Genomic DNA, 16,764 nt, shown 5'->3' on the forward strand with positions numbered 1-16,764 from the left:
ACTTCAGTTAAACCTCAAATCACAACAGTCCACGGTACGCTTCTTCTGGATCAGGAAATACAGCATGCACAGCATCCAAAACCACCAGTCAAAGAATAGCACGTTGATGTGGTGCGTGGATCCCAATCTCTCCTGCCGTTTTTCCTCATCCATCAGTGATATCAACAGACAAAGTGGAGAGCTGCCATCTTATTGGAGGGAGGAAAACACTAGTATGACTACGGGGGGGGGGAAGCTAAAGATTCGTTCTATTCGCCCAAGTCCCCTGATTGGCTCAGCTCCAACTTCCGACAGCCGAGTCAAAAAACATTCAATCTGCCAACTAGAAGCCTGTTCATACGTATTTTAAGGTTGTTTTTRGTACCAGAGTACTTTGACTATGTTACGCAGGTTGGCAGGTCTGCAATACTTTTGACAAGAGCCTGCATAGGGTCCCGGTCAAAAGTAGTTCACTATATAGGGAATAGGATCCCATTTGGAGTCTAAAGTAGTGCACTATATAGGGAATAGGGTGCCATTTCAGATAGAAACTTTGTTTGTGAAAGGACAGAACAAAACGAAAAGGGAAAGAGCTGAGTGACTTCAGTTAAACCTCAAATCACAACAGTCCARGGTACAGCTTCTTCTGGGATCAGGAAATAACAGCATGCACAGCATCCAAACCACCAGTCAAAGGAATAYCACGTTGATGTGGTGCGTGGATCCCAACTCCAGTCCAGATGGGAATAAAAAAAGCAGCAAAAATGATAGAACCAAAAGGAAAAAAACAGAATCCGACCCGACATTCTCAAAAGAGTTACGCCAACAACATTGATTTCAACAACAGTAACAACAACAAGGACCTTGACAGAGAGAAAGAGCACACAGACTCAACACAAATTCAACTTTGGTCCATTAAAACAGACATAAACCAAAAAAAGTGAAAAAAAAACAAACATTTTACAATCAAAATATCTTAGTTATTTTTTCTGTACAAGTTTCAAACCATCATTACATGGGTTATTTACAAATGCACAATCTGTCTGTAGAAAATAAGTTAAAAAAAACAAGTCTGTGTACGATGGAATAAACACTTAAAAACAAAAGCTGAATTGAAATGTTTTTTTTTTTTTCTCCCGTTTTGTAACCCTGCTCGATGAGGGAGGTGCAGAGGGCAGAGGGATGGTCGACTACATAGGGAACATCAGGAGGTGCAGAGGGATGGTCGACTCCATAGGGAACACCAGGAGGTGCAGAGGGATGGTCGACTCCATAGGGAACATCAGGAGGTGCAGAGGGATGGTCGACTCCATAGGGAACATCAGGAGGTGCAGAGGGATGGTCGACTCCATAGGGAACATCAGGAGGTGCAGAGGGCAGAGGGATGGTCGACTCCATAGGGAACACCAGGAGGTGCAGAGGGCAGAGGGATGGTCGAATCCATAGGGAACATCAGGAACGGCACCCTATTTTCTATACACTTCACATAGTGCCCTATATAGGGAATAGTGTCCATGCTTGGTCTCTCTCTGGAGCTCTCTCCTCTCAGCAGACAGCAGCACCTGGCGCTGTCCCAACCCCTACCCAGCCTCGGGCCCCTGGGGTAAGTGTGTGGTCTGGGCCCCTGAGCCCTGGTGGAGCACCAGGCCTGTCCAGAACAGAATAAGCAGTCAGTTTGCCACTAGTTGGGAGGATAAGGCCAGTCCTCTTGGTGTAGGAGGAAGGGAGGTCTGTGGTGTCTCTGTTGTCTACCATAGGAGCTCAGCCACATTTAGAGAAGTGCTGCACACACACACACACACACACACACACACACACACACACGTGGTGCTCTCTACACACATCCATGTTCCAAGTGCCTCACGTTTTCCCATCCCTTCATCCCTCCATCTCTTTATCCCCGTTAAGAGGTAGATGGGCCACTAGATGATCCTTCCTAATCATCGGTCCTCTGCCTGACCCTGACTGCCAGTCCTAGCCCTAAAGGTCAAGGGTCACAGGTCATATGGGCGTGAGGTCAAAGTCGTCGTTGACCTCTACCAGGGGGATGTAGAACTCGGATATCTCGAAGATGGAGGTGGACTTGTACATGACTGGATCCAGCTCCTGGAGTTTCAGCTGCCAATGGAGACGCGGGACCGCCCTTAAGTATGCTGCTGCCTCAGCGGCGATAAAGCCTGCATAATTGGCAGTAAGACACGTCTGGAGACAGAGAGAGGAGAGAGGAGCGACAGCGAGAGAGGGAGCGACAGCGGAGAGGCGCAATTAGATAGATAGAGAGCGACAGCTCGAAGACAGAGAGAGAGAGAGACACCTGACGCGCGATGAGAGACTCGCGAGGAGAGATGAAGAGACAGCGAGCAGACGAGCAGAGAAGTAAACCCTGAGGGGCCGCATGGCGAAAGAAGAGAGAGAGAGCGACAGCGAGACGGGAAGAGAGCTGAGATAGAGAGAGAGAGCAGAGAGAATACATCAAATATTAAACAAATTGCGTGACAGACTGCGACATGATCTTGCTTCGGTAAATGGCAATACAGTTTCCACAATTGAGGGTTTCTGAATATTGATAGTTCAAATCATCCACAATCTCATGGTGTATAAACAGTGATGAATGAACTCGTATGAACATCCACTCGCCATTGCTACATGCTCAAAAAATGTATTTCCAGATTACAGGGTAGTATCGGATATTATTTTGTCAGAGAAATCTTACCTTGAGTCTTATCGAACTTGTCGTCCCTACAGGCGTCTTGTAAACAGGACATGAACTGGTCGGCGTATGAAACGGGCCCCTTCGCCCGACGTCTTGCCATCTTTTGGTACACCCTAGGGAAAACCAAAACACCACGTAAAACATCATTAGTACAACGATTACTTCAGACTGTCAGTTAGTACTAAGTTCAGTTCTGTTTAAAAACTCATCGCGTGGGTTTATAAAACACTTGTTTGAACAAGCCACTTCGCGTCAACCAGGCTGGATGTCGCTCTGGGATAAAAGCGGGACTGACTCAAACTGGAAACGGTAACGTGTGTTTGTAAAATAATTTACAATTGACATGTTTGATTAATTGATTGATGCCAACTTAATCCTTCACGAAGTACACGAAATCAATTCTAAATACAATGGTGATATTGATGCCAACTTATTCCATTCCGCAGTACAACGATTCAATTCTAAATAATGTGATTTTTTGAATGCCAAAAAGCTTACTGATTCGACAGGTGCGTGACATCATGCCACTTATTTGGGCCATCCTTGAGGCAGTGTTATACATGTCAGCGTCCAATAGCACGGTGCATGCACTGAACGGGAGCGTCTGATGGCTTAGCGTTCTGGCGGCCCGGTAAAGTGGAACTCGTAACACCGGATCCTGCGTCGTTGGAAAACACTCAGCTTTTTCCTGGAGGAAAAAAAAAAGAGGGAGTTTGAGTGGACTAGAATAATACAGACAGGAGTGTTGGACTAGAATAATAGACTAGTCTAGGTAAGAAATCGTACAGGAGGTTTGGAACTAGAAGTATCAGAGCAGGAGTTTAGGACTAGAATTTAAATTCAGACAGGAGTGTTGGACTACCGAAATAATCAGACAAGGAAGTGTTGCGAGCAGAATAAATCTAGACAGGAGTGTTGGACCTAGAGATAATAGACAGGAGGTTGGAACTAGAATTAACTCAGACAGGAGTGTTGACTAGAATAATTCAGACAGGAGGGTTGGACTGGATAATCAGACAGGAGTTGGACTAGAATAATCAGACAGGAGTGTTGGGACTAGAATAATTCAGACAGGAGTGTTGGACTAGAATAATCAGACAGGAGTGTGGACTAGAATAATCAGACAGGAGAGTTGGACTAGAATAATCAGACAGGAGAGTTGGACTAGAATAATCAGACAGGAGTGTTGGACTAGAATAATCAGACAGGAGGTGTTGGACTAGAAATAATCAGACAGGAGTGTTGGACTAGAATAATCAGACAGGAGAGTTGGACTAGAAAATCAGACAGGAGAGTTGGACTAGAATAATCAGACAGGAGAGGGACTAGAATAATCAGACAGGGAGGTTGGACTAAGAATAATCAGCACCAGGAGTGTTGGACTAGAATAATCAGACAGGAGTGGTTGGACTAGAATAATAGACAGGAGTGTTGGACTAGAATATCCAGACAGGAGTGTTGGACTAGAATAATCAGACAGGAGTGTTGGACTAGAGAATCAGACAGAAGTTCGACTAGGAATATCGACAGGAGAGTTGGACTAGAATAATCAGACAGGAGTGAGTTGGACTAGAATAATCAGACGAGGAGTTTGTGTTGGACAGAATAATCAGACAGGAGTGAGTTGGACTAGCAATATCGAGCCAGGAGTTGAGTTGGACTAGAATAATTCAGACACGGGAGTTGAGTTGGACTAGAAATCAGACAGGAGTGTTGGACTAGAAATGAATCAGACGGAGAGTTGGACTAGAATAAGCAGACAGGATGTTGGACTAGAATAATTCAGACAGGAGTGTTGGACTAGAATAATCAGACAGGAGAGTTGGACTAGAATAATCAGACAGGAGTGTTGGACTAGAATAATCGAACAGGAAGAGTTGGACTAGAATAATCAGAACAGGGAGTGTTGGGCACTAGCAATAAATGACGACAGGAGTGTTGGACTAGAATAATCAGACAGGACAGTGTTGGACCTAGAATAATCAGACAGGAGTGTTGGACTAGATAATCAGAAGGAGGTTGGAAATAACAGACAGGAGGTTTGGACTAGAATAATCAGACAGGAGAGATTGGACTTAGAATAATCAGACAGGAGTGTTGGAACCTAGAATAATCAGACAGGAGTGTTGACTAGAATAAATCAGACAGGAGAGTTGGACTAGAAGAATCAGACAGGAGTGTGGTAGTGAGCAGAGTTGCGACTAGAATAATCAGACAGGAGTGTTGGACTAGAATAATCAGACAGGAGGTTGGACTAGATATTCAGACAGGAGTGTGGACTAGAATAATCAGACAGGATAGTTGGACTAGAATAACAGACAGGAGTGGTGGACTAGAATGAATCAGACAGGCAGAGTTGGACTAGAATAATCAGACAGGAAGTTTGCGACTGAAAATATCAGCAGAGTGTTTGGACTAGAATACCAGACAGGAGTGTGGACTAGATATCAGACAGGAGAGTTGGACTAGAATAATCAGACAGGAGTGTTGGACTAGAATAATCAGACAGGAGTGTTGGACTAGAATAATCAGACAGGAGAGTTGGACTAGAATAAGTCAGACAGGAGTGTTGGACTAGAATAGCCAGACAGGAGTGTTGGACTAGAATAATCAGACAGGAGAGTTGGACTAGAGATAATCCAGAACAGGAGTGTTGGACTAGTATAATCAGACAGGAGTGTTGGACTAGAATAATTCAGGACAGGAGAGTTGGACTAGAATAATCAGACAGGAGTGTTGGACTAGAAATAATCAGACAGGAGTGTTGTGGACCAGAATAATCAGGACAGGAGTGTTGGAACTTAGAATAATGCAGACAGGAGAGTTGGACTAGAATAATCAGACAGAGTGTGGACTGAATAACAGGACAGCAGTGGTTGGACTAGAATAATCAGACAGGAGAGTTGGACTCAGAATAAGCAGACAGGAGAGTTGGACTAGAATAACAGACCAGCGAGAGGTTGGACTAGAATAATCAGACAGGAGTTGTTGGACTAGAATAATCAGACAGGAGTGTTGGACTAGGAATATCAGACATGAGAGTTGGACTAGGAATAATCAGACAGGAGTGTTGTAATTCATGAGGATAGACGGGGGAGTTGAGTTGACTAGAAATAATCAGACAGGAGTGTTGTAATTCTAAGGAAGACGGGGGGAGTTGAGTTGGACTAGAATAATCAGACAGGAGTGTTGTAATTCATAAGGAAGACGGGGGAGGTTGAGTTGGACTAGAATAATCAGACAGGAGAGTTGGACTAGAATAATCAGACAGGAGTGTTGGCTAGAATAATCAGACAGGAAGTTGGACTAGAATAAATCAGACCAGGAGTGTTGGACTAGGCAAATAATCAGAAACGGAGTGGTGGGACTAGAATAGCAGACAGGAGTGTTGCTAGATAACTTCAGGAAGGATGGGACTAGAATAATCAGACAGGAGTTGGACTAGAAATATCACGACAGCGAGTGGTTGGACTAGAATAAGCAGACAGGAGTGTTGGACATAGAATAATCAGACAGGAGAGTTGGACTAGAATAATTCAACAGGAGTGTTGGACTAGAATAATCAGACAGGAGTGTTGGACTAGAATAATCAGACAGGAGTGTTGGACTAGAATAATCGAGGGACAGGAGTGTTGGACTAGAATAATCAGACAGGAGTGTTGAATTCATGAGGATGACGGGGGAGTTGAGTTGGATCTAGAATAATCCGACAGGAGTGTTGTAATTCATTAAGGAAGACGGGGGAGTTGATGTTGGACTAGAATAATCAGACAGGAGAGTTAGACTAGAATAATCAGACAGGAGTGTTGGACTAGAAATAATCAGACAGGAGAGTTGGACTAGAATTAATCAGCACAGGAGAGAGTGTGTAATTCATGTAATTCAAGGTTGAAAGTTGGGTTAATAGCTGATTCAGAACAAAGCAAGAGAAGATGATGAAACTAAAGCATCTCCTTGTATTTGTAATGAGAAACAATATTCAAAGTAACCGTTTTATTAAAATAACTAAATGCAGCTGGGGTCCAACATTAGGACCCTTGATAACGATGACAGTCAAATCAATAAATTTAGCTATATATATAAAATAATAAATATATACAAATATATATCGTACCAGTCAAAAGTTGCCAGCCTATTCATTTTTCTTAATAAAAAAACAAAAACATTTGAGAGTGCAAAGCTGTCATAAAGGAAAAGGGTAGCAACTATGAAGTAAACAAGTACCTAAAACATAAAATATATTTAGATTTGGTTTCGCACTTTTCTTGTTACTACATGATTCCATATGTGTTATTCATAGTTTTGATGTCTTCACTATTATTCTACAATGTGGGAAAATAGTAAAAAAATAAAGAAAAACCCTTGAATGAGTGAGGTGTGTCAACTTTTGACTGGGTACTGTATGTATGTATGTATGTATGTATGTATGTATGTATGTATTTACTGTATGTATGTATTGTATTGTACTGTATGTATGTATGTATGTATGTATGTATGTATGTTTATGTATGGCTTATGACGTATGTTAGTGTATGATGTATAGTACTGTAGTAATTGTAGTTGTAGTATGTATGTATGTATGTATGTATACACATTATGTTTAAAAATGATTCAAACTAATCTAAAGAGACAGTTTAGCCCAGCATCCTTCCCCTGTGAGGATAGCACTGAGACGATAGCACTGGGGATAGCACTGAGGATAGCACTGAGGATAGCACTTGAGGATAGCACTGGGGATAGCACTGGGGATAGCACTGAGGATAGCACTGAGGATAGCACTTGAGGATAGCACAGAGGGATAGCACTGGGGATAAGCACAGAGGATAGCACAGCAGGATTAGCACAGGGATAGCACTGAGGATAGCACTGAGGATAGCACTGGGGATAGCCACTGGGGATAGCACAAGAGCGATAGCAACAGGGATGAGCACAAGAGGATAGCACAGAGGATAGCACAGGGGATAGCACTGAGCGATAGCACTGAGGATAGCACTGGGGATAGCACTGGGGATAGCACAGAGGATAGCACAGAGGATAGCACAGAGGGATAGCACTGAGGATAGCACTGAGGATAGCACAGAGGATAGCACAGAGGATAGCACAGAGGATAGCACAGAGATAGCACAGAGGATAGCACTTGAGGATAGCACACAGAGGATAGCACTGAGGATAGCACTGAGGATAGCACAGAGGATAGCACAGAGGATAGCACAGAGGATAGCACAGAGGGATAGCACAGAGGATTAGCACTGAGGATAGCACAGAGATAGCACAGAGGATAGCACAGAGGATAGCACTGAGTATAGCACAGAGGATAGCACAGAGGATAGCACAGAGGATGAGCACAGAGGATAGCACAGAGGATAGCACAGAGGACTAAGCACAGAGGATAGAACAGAGGATAGCACAGAGGATAGCACAGAGGATAGCACAGAGGATAGCACAGAGGATAGCACAGAGGATAGCACAGAGGATAGCACTGGCTCTATAACGTTTTATGAGATTGAAGAACACGTCGGAAGAGAAATTTTAGACCATTCCTCCATACAGATTCCTCCAAATCGCTTATGGACTGCCTGCTTCAATTCACAACACATGTTTCAAATGGGTTCTAGTCCGGAGACTGAAACACATTGGCACTTGGATTGGCCGAACGGTGCTCAGATGACCTGAAAATAGAGTTCTTTGGTCACACACACCAGTGGTGGGTGGGAGTCTAAAAAAAGATGCATTATTCCAGAAAGAACACCATCCTTCTGTAAAAATGTGGTGGTGGATCTTTTGATGTGTTATGGGACTATCTTTCTTCTACTGGTCCTGGGGCCTTTGTTCAGCGTCAACGCATCATGAACTTGACCCAGGCAACCAGGGACATTCTAACCAGAACCAGGACATATTTAACCAGTACCAGGACATTTTAAACCAGTACCAGGACATTCTAACCGAGTACCAGGACATTTTAACCAGGTACCAGGACATTTTAACCAGTACCAGGACAATTTCTAAACCAGTACCAAGGACATTCTAACCAGCGACCAGGACATTTTAACCAGTACCAGGACATTCTAACCAGTACCAGGACATTCTAACCAGTACCAGGACATTTTAACCAGAACCAGGACATTTTAACCAGAACCAGGACATTCTAACCAGTACCAGGACATTTGAACCAGTACCAGGACATTCTAACCAGTACCAGGACATTCTAAGCAGTACCAGGACATTTTAACCAAAAACCTGGTCGCTTCTGCCAGGAGGCTGAAACTTGGCTGCAAGAGACTCTTCCAGCAAGACGATAGCCCCAAGCACATCAAAATCCACAAAGAAACGGTTCATTGACCACAAAAAAATCACAAAAAAGGGTGGCAGGTAGCCTAGCGGTTGAGAATGTTGGGAAAGTAACCGAAAGGTTACTGGAAGCAACATCAGCACAGGAACTGTTCGTCGGGAGTTTCATGAAATGGGTTTCCATGGCTGAGCAGCCGCACACAAGCCTAGGATCACCAAGTGCAATACCATGCGTCGGCTGGATCGGTRTAAAGCAATCCGACAGATGTATCTGGGTTTGGCGGATACAAGGAGAACGCTACCTGCCCCAATGCATAGTGCCAACTGTAAAGTTTGGTGGAGGAGGAATAATGGTCTGGGGCTGTTTTTCATGGTTCGGGTCCCTTAGTTCCAGTGAAGAGAAATCTTAATGCTACAGCATACAATGACATTCTAGATGATTCTGCGCCTCCAACTTTGTGGCAACAGTTTGGGGAAAGCCCTTTCCTTTTTCAGCATGACAATGCCTCCACGCACAAAGCAAGGTCGATACAGAAATGGTTTGTTGATATCGGTGTGGAAGAACTTGACTGAATGGAACCAAGTCCCCATAGCAATGTTCCAACATCTAGTGGAAAGCCTTCCCAGAAGAGTGGAGGCTGTTATAGCAGCAATGTTCCAACATCTAGTGGAAAGCCTTCCCAGAAGAGTGGAGGTTGTTATAGCAGCAATGTTCCAACATCTAGTGGAAAGCCTTCCCAGAAGAGTGGAGGCTGTTATAGCAGTCAAGGGGGGCTACCAACTCCATATTAATGCCTATGATTTTGGAATGAGATATTCGACGAGCATATGTCCATAAACTTATGGCCATGTAGTGTAGCTCAGTATTTGTGTTATTTCTTAAGTCTTATTTGCTCATTTTTAAAATCAAGGAACCCAATCATTTTAGACCTGACTGTAGATCAAGCTATAAAGGAAGATTGAATAGGCTTTTGAGTTGAATTACTCCACATACCCGTTCAATGCTGTGTTGCAACCGTAGCTTCATACGGACCACTTCCTGTTGTTTAAACATCTCCTTCAGTTGGTCCAATAGAGACGGAGGAGGAGTGATCTGTTAATAGAGACAAATAAACATTACAAATAAGTTCAACATCATGAAACGTTAAAGATCTGTTTAATAAGACCCTTTTTTAATGCTGGTGTCTTGAGTCGAGGACTTTAGCAATACAAATTAAAACATTTACCAGAACTATACTAGAAATCACTTTTTTATATTTTAAATGGAAGAAACAACAAGAAAGGAGAGACACAGGGAAAGAGAAAAAAAAGTAAAGGACAGAAGAGAAAGAAAGGGGACAAAAGAAAAGGACAGAAGAGTGGAGATGCCCTCAAGTGTCAATACAGCTTTCTAGTCAAGGAGCAAAACTAATGAGTCTTGGAGACTCTGTGAATAAACAGACAGACTCACCTAAGAGAAGATGAATAAATGACAGTTGATTTACAAAAAAAAAACTCCAGACTCACAGTTGGAATACAGAGTTTGCTGAGCGGGTTCCCGTCTAGCAGGTATGATCCAGTAAAAGTCATGTATTCGTCGTAATACTGCGGCGGCTGGGGGATGACGCTCAGCAGCACTTTACGCTTCTCCTCGATCTTCTTGCGGATGTGCAGGAACTCGTAGTAAGGGTTGGCCCTCTCCGTCTGGTACGGCTGAATCTCCTCCAGCTTCAGAGAGTCAACGATGGACGCCAGAGACTCCTGATAAGGAGAGAAATACGGTAAGATAAGGTAGAGGAGATAAGAAACTTTACTGTCCCCAAGATAAGAAATGTTGTCCCGAATGTCCACCCTTACAACTAGACCTACCACTCCGTATCTCTGTCCCTCCTCCCTTTCACCTACCCACTCTCCGACTTCTCTTCAAAACGTCAATACTCCTTCCTTCCCTTTCCTCTATCCTTCCCTCTATCCTTCCCTCCTTCCTTTCCCTTTCCTCTCTCCTTCCCTCCTTCCTTTCCCTTTCCTCTCTCCTTCATAATGTCCTCAATGTCCTTCCTGTCCTTCCCTCCTAAAAACACCTTCTCACCCTTTTCTAGACGTACCCATTCCCTCTCCCTTATCCTATCTTCCAGACGAGCCCACCTGTTGCATGCTGCCTCCAGCCTGGTTGGAGGTAGACAATCTGGGCATCTTCTTCTTTCTGGGGTGGGTCTGCTGGAAGTCCTGGTCCTCCTCCATGGTTAGGGAGAGGACCTTGGCCTTAGCCCCGGAGGAGTCAGAGTCTCTGTCCCCAGACTGGGGGGAAGAGCTAGCAGAGACYCCACTGCTGCTGTAACTACTAACACTCTGGTCTGTCTGGGAGCCCTGCTGGAAGTTACTACTCTGTCCAGAAACACTCTGGGTCTGGTCTGATTCAACAATCGAGGGAGTCTGTCCTTCTGGTCTCTCCTCGGAGGTAGGCTCTTGGCAYGGCTCTGCCTTCACCTCAGGGATGGTGACCATACTACTGCCCTCTGACGAAGACCAACAGCTAGCCTTTTCTGTTGACATGGCCTCGGGACCTCTCCACTTCTCCAATGTGCGATCAGGAGCATCAGAAGTTTCTTCTTCCTTGTGTTCAGGGCTCGAGCAGTGCGACACAGTGGATGACGTAAGCTGGCTAGTATGATAGTTTTTGTCCGGCTGAGGATCGCTAGGACCCACAATGTCACTGGAGAATCTGGATTTCTTACAGTCTTCACTGTTCACGTCAGTGTCCATCTCCTCTGGAGAGTCCTTGGTTTTGCTGGTGRTCATCGTGGAGTCCTTGGTTTTGCTGGTGGTCATCATGGAGTCCTCTGAGCTAGCGCTGGTGGAGGCTACTGGGTTGTCCATCCATTCCGGTCTAGAGGCTCCTAACGCACTCTGAAGGCTCTCTACAGCTGCTCTGCTTTCAGCGCTGCTGGCTGCACTCTCAACTGGAGTTTTATCTTTAGGATCAAGAGCCAGATCTCCATCAGTCTCTGTCTGCATCTGCTGTGAGGTCACCATACTGGTGTTTGGAAGGATTTCCCATAACTGGCTAGCAGAGAGAGATGAGGTGGTTTCGGTCCTGGAGAACGGCAGTTGACAGGATAGAGAAGATAATGTCACCAGTGGCGTCATGTCCTCAGAGGGCAGGTCCTTTATGCTACATTCAGGTGCCGCACTGGAGGTCTCCACGGGGATACACTGGACGTCCCGTATTAGGAGAGGATCAGAGGTGGAAGAAAACCCTCTCTGTTCTGGTGTAGCTAGCTGTGGGACACTAGCCTGCTGAAGTGTTGAGGAGTGCTTTATGTGAGGATCTCTGGTGTTGTACGCTTGAGGTGGGAGATAGACACCTGAAGCGGTGTTCCCTTTACTCTCAGTGTTGAGATCTGCATCTGTTATTGCATTAGGAAGATTCGGAAGCATCTGAATTGGATCACTTTGACTCTGGCTCTCCTCTGGATCTGCACAGGTCTCTAAAGGCTGAACACTTGTGGGCTCTTCACTGGGTTGAGCAGCAGGCACCACGGTGGCCTTGGACAGAGTTTCGAAAGGTCTGCCCTCAGACGCCGTCGCACAGTTAGCGTCTTCGTCCAGAATAGCCCTAAGGTAGGGGGAAGCGTTTCTGCTCTGCAGCGGAGTCTGGTTATCTTGCCCCGGCTCTTCTAGAAGAATGTTGTCGTGAACGGCAGGATACGAGAGGAAGGAAGACAGGAGGAAAGGCAGCTGAAAGTCCTGGGAGGGTTCCAGGGTCATATCCGAGTCGTACTCAATAGGTCTCGGCGTCAGCAATGTAGCCTGACAGGAGTCTTCAGAGCTGGCCACAGAGACCATAGACACAGACCTGGACATGAGTCCCGGCCGCTCGCTTTCTGGCCTGGGTGACCTGCTCAAGCTGTTCTCCATACCAGCCATCAGCTTCCCACTGAGGCAGGAGAGTGTCTTCCCGTCCAGAGACATGGTCCTGGAGCTGGTGCTGTCCTTAAGGGGTTTGTCTCTGTCCCGACAGTGAACGTCGGAGGAGCCTTCAGAGCTCTTGGAGCGAAGCAATTCTTTGCTCAAGCACGGTTCTCCAGAAGACGAGGACGTCGTCTTGGCTTTGGCTTTGCTTTTGAGCTTCCCTGGGTCTGTCGTCGTAGAGGAGGGYCGTTGTTTCATCCTCTCYCKCTCCTTCTGTTTGATCTTTTCTAGRTGYTTCCGGTGCCACTGTTCAATCTCCTGGTCCTTCAGACTCAGCATCCGTTCGAAGCTGGTCTGCCTCAGGTCTTCRTTGACCAGGCGTTTCTCTTTGGGCTTCTGCTCTTCCCGGGTGGCAGACGAGGCTTTAGCTTTGGACCTGTTGTCTCGGTCAGCCTCTGTCTCATTGGGTTTGGTCTTACTGGCCTTGCTACCCTCCTTGGAACGGTCCTTGGAACGGTCTTTGTCCCGATCTCGGTGCCTGTCAGAGTCTCTGGATTCTCGGTCTCTCCGGTCTTTCTCTGGCGTCTTTAGGAGGTCCTCTGTCTTCAGTAGTTTTGCTGGTAATGTCTTGCCACTTTCAGACACATAGCCCTTCTCCTCCAAGAGGAGCTTCAGGTTAGAGCTGGAGGAAGATGAGGAAGAGCTGTCTTTAGATTTTTCTTTTTTCTTCTTATCGCAGTCTTTGTCKTTCTCCTTTTCCTTAGAGCGATCGGATTTACTGTGGTCCATGGATTTCTCTAAAGGTGGTTTTCCTTTCTTATCGGAGCTTGTCCTGTCTTTGTGTTCTCCCGCGTTGTACTCCCTCACCCTGTCACTCCTCTTATCTGGCTTGTCTTTGCTCTTCTTGTCCTTGCTCTCCTCGTGTTTTTTCGTCGCGGACAAGGCTCTGAGCTTCTCGATCTCTTTGTGGTTCTTGTCACCAGGGGACGCCATCCTTTCCTTCTCCCTCTCTTTCCAGCGATCCATGGAATTCTGTGAATTCTCTGATTTCTCAGGGTGCTCAATCTTGACTTTCTTTTCTTTGTCGGGATGCTTTTTATCCGTCTTGTCAGCCTCACGGTCCTTTACAGAAGACCTCCTGTCGTATTTGTCCCGCTGGCATTTCTCAGAGGCATCCAGCTGATCTGAATCAGCCGTAGATGTGGTCCCCGTTACCGGTTTCTCCTCCGGTTCGTCTTTCCCACTGGTGGAGTTATGCTGCGTCTCCTCAGGAACCGAAACCCGTACAGAGCTTAGGCACTCAGTCCTCTCCTCACGCTCACTGAGCTTCCCATCCTTTCCCCCTCTCTCCTCTTTACAGACAGACGAGGGTTCTTTCCTCTCCTTCTTCAAGCGCTCCTCTTCTCTTCTCGGCCTCTTCTCCTTGCTGCTGATGCTAGAGGGGTGTTTCTCTTTTGTCTCTTTTCTCTCTTCCTTCACAGGAGAGCTGCCCGATGTTGAGGTATTCTGAGGAGATCCGCAGTCCTCCCTCTCCATTTTCCCTGGAGGCAAAGGTTCGTCATCGTTGAAGAAGTTCTCTTTCCAGAACTCACGGTCGAATTCCAGGTTCCTGTGGCCGTCCTTCCTACTGCCCTCTTTCTGCCGGTGGCGGTTCCTCTCTGGCTCATACTCCCTCCTGGGCTTGTCCTTCTCCTTGTGTTTTAACTTGTGCTTCTTGACCACCTTGCCGTCCTTATCCGTCTTCCGTAAGGCACCACCTTCAGTGACGTCCACGCTGTTGGCAACGCTGCCGTCTTTATTATACGGACTGGAGCCTCCATCTTCCCCCACAGCACCACCACCAGCGTCCACGGTGACGTCATTCTGGTGGTGCTTGCTCTTYTCCTTGTGCTTGCAGCCTTTACTACTGGAGCTCTCTGTGCAGAACTCAGACTCTGGGTTGTAGTGGTTGTACTTGACACCATCTGGCGGACAGGGGCCTTCGGCAATCGAGACGCACGTCATCTTGGCGTTCTCCTGTTTGAGCGGGTTGGAGGACGGCTGCTTGTCGGCCAGGCCGTGGTTGAGCTTCGGGGACTTGACGGTGGCAGACAGATGGAAGAGGTGGACGGACGAGTCGTCCTTGGGACTGAAGGACATCTTGAACGAGTCTTCGTCCCCACAGAGTCCCCGGCTGTTCTTATCCGTGTGTGTCTCCGACACAGACACGGTGGCTACGGAGAACACCAGAGCTTTGCTGTTTTCCTTCCCATCCTCCTGGTTCTCCTTGTTCTTGCTCTTGCTCTTGTTCTTCTTCTTTACTTTGCTGCCTTTGTCTTTCTTTTCGGAAGTYGTGAGGTTCTCTTTCTTAGTCCTGCTGGCATCTGGCGCCTTGTGTCCCTCCGAGCCRTGGGAGCAGGTCGGAGAGCTCCTTCTCTCTGACGGCATCTCCATCTCATCACTGGAACTATCAGAGCTGCAATACAGGACGCGGGACGACGTCTTCGTCTTCTTAGACTTAGAGGACTGGACAGAGCCGCTCCCGTCCCCTTTACCGCTCTGCTTCACGGCCAAATGATCCTTCTCTTCCTGCCTCAGTTCTCTCCGGAGGATGTGTCTGTCGTTCAGGGCTTTACTCAGGTCTTCTTCCTCCTCGTCTTTGAACTCATACTCGTCCAGGCCGGACATGGAGGGTGAGGCCTTCACGGTGCTCCGTTTGCCTTCAGAGACCTTCTCCACGTCCGAGTCATCCATGTGGTCATCATCCACGTCCACACTTGAGGGGTTTACMGACGGAGGGTCTTCAGACTCTGTAGAGGAAAAGAGAAGAATTAAAATCTTGGAAACAGAATAAATAGCCTTGTTTTTCTAATTAAGTTGATTACAAGTAGGGACGGGCACTTGAATTGCTTTCACTATTCGAATAATATATATTTTTTCTCCCAGATATCCGGATAGTCTAAATACATTTTACAGAATGGGGACTCACGTGGCTCAGGAAAGGCAGTGCACTCTGCTTGTTGTTTCAGCACAGACATGTGGGGGAGAAGCCCTACTCACTTCACCCCTACCTACATGTACAAATGACCTCTAACCTGTACCCCCGCACATTGACTCAGTACCGGTACCCCCTGTATACAGCCTCKTCATTGTAATTTTATTGTGTTMCTTTTTATTTMTTTTTTTACTTTCGCTTATTTAGTAAATATTTTTCTTAACTCAATTTCCTTAAAACGGCATTRTTGGTTAAGGGCTTGTAAGTAAGCATTTCACGGTAAKGTTGTAGTGGAAAGCCTTCCCAGAAGAGTGGAGGCTGTTATAGCAGCAAAGCGGGGGGCGACCAACTCCATACTAATGCCCATGAATTTTGGAATGAGMTGTTGGACGAGCAGTGGCCATGTAGTGTAAGTTAGTTAAAAAAAGATTGATAGCTAGCAAACTAATTGAGGATATTTTGCTGCGCTCTGTGTCCCCTACAACTCCTCCATTCAGATTAAACAGCCTACCTGTTGGTTGATCATTGTAGTCTACACTCCTTCTCAATTAGCCAACTTAATTATGTAATTCCATTTCGTATCGATTAGAAATCTTCCACTTCACTTGCTACACATGGATGCAGCCTCTGATGGTAGTGCGGCCATGATTGACCGAGAATAACAAGCTACACGCGTTAAAAGTGTGAAGCAGGGCTATCCTTTATACTAGTGGTTCCCAAGCCTGTTATAGTCCCGTACCCCTTCAAACATTCAACCTCCAGCTGTACCCCTCTAGAACCAGGGTCAGCGCACTCAGTTGTACCCCTCTAGCACCAGGGTCAGCGCACTCCAGCTGTACCCCCTCTAGCACCAGGGTCAGCGCACTCCAGCTGTACCCCCTCTAGCACCAGGGTCAGCGCACTCCAGCTGTACCCCCTC

At 46.3% G+C, this 16,764-nt stretch overlaps 1 protein-coding gene across 1 annotated transcript; it reads right to left on the minus strand.

Moving 5' to 3' along the window:
* Positions 1 to 1,980: 1,980 nt before the first annotated feature.
* Positions 1,981 to 16,035, minus strand: LOC112077707 (ankyrin repeat domain-containing protein 12). The gene is made up of 6 exons (XM_024144177.2): positions 11,105 to 16,035; positions 10,487 to 10,720; positions 9,975 to 10,073; positions 7,411 to 7,496; positions 2,693 to 2,805; positions 1,981 to 2,156 (listed from the first exon to the last, which is right to left on the minus strand). The coding sequence occupies exons 1-6, from the start codon at positions 15,602 to 15,604 to the stop codon at positions 1,981 to 1,983; spliced, it is 5,208 nt and encodes a 1,735-aa protein (XP_023999945.1). The 5' UTR covers positions 15,605 to 16,035.
* Positions 16,036 to 16,764: the final 729 nt, after the last annotated feature.

Source organism: Salvelinus sp. IW2-2015, unplaced genomic scaffold (assembly GCF_002910315.2).
Source record: "Salvelinus sp. IW2-2015 unplaced genomic scaffold, ASM291031v2 Un_scaffold4838, whole genome shotgun sequence".
Classification (NCBI taxonomy): Eukaryota; Metazoa; Chordata; class Actinopteri; order Salmoniformes; family Salmonidae; genus Salvelinus; species Salvelinus sp. IW2-2015.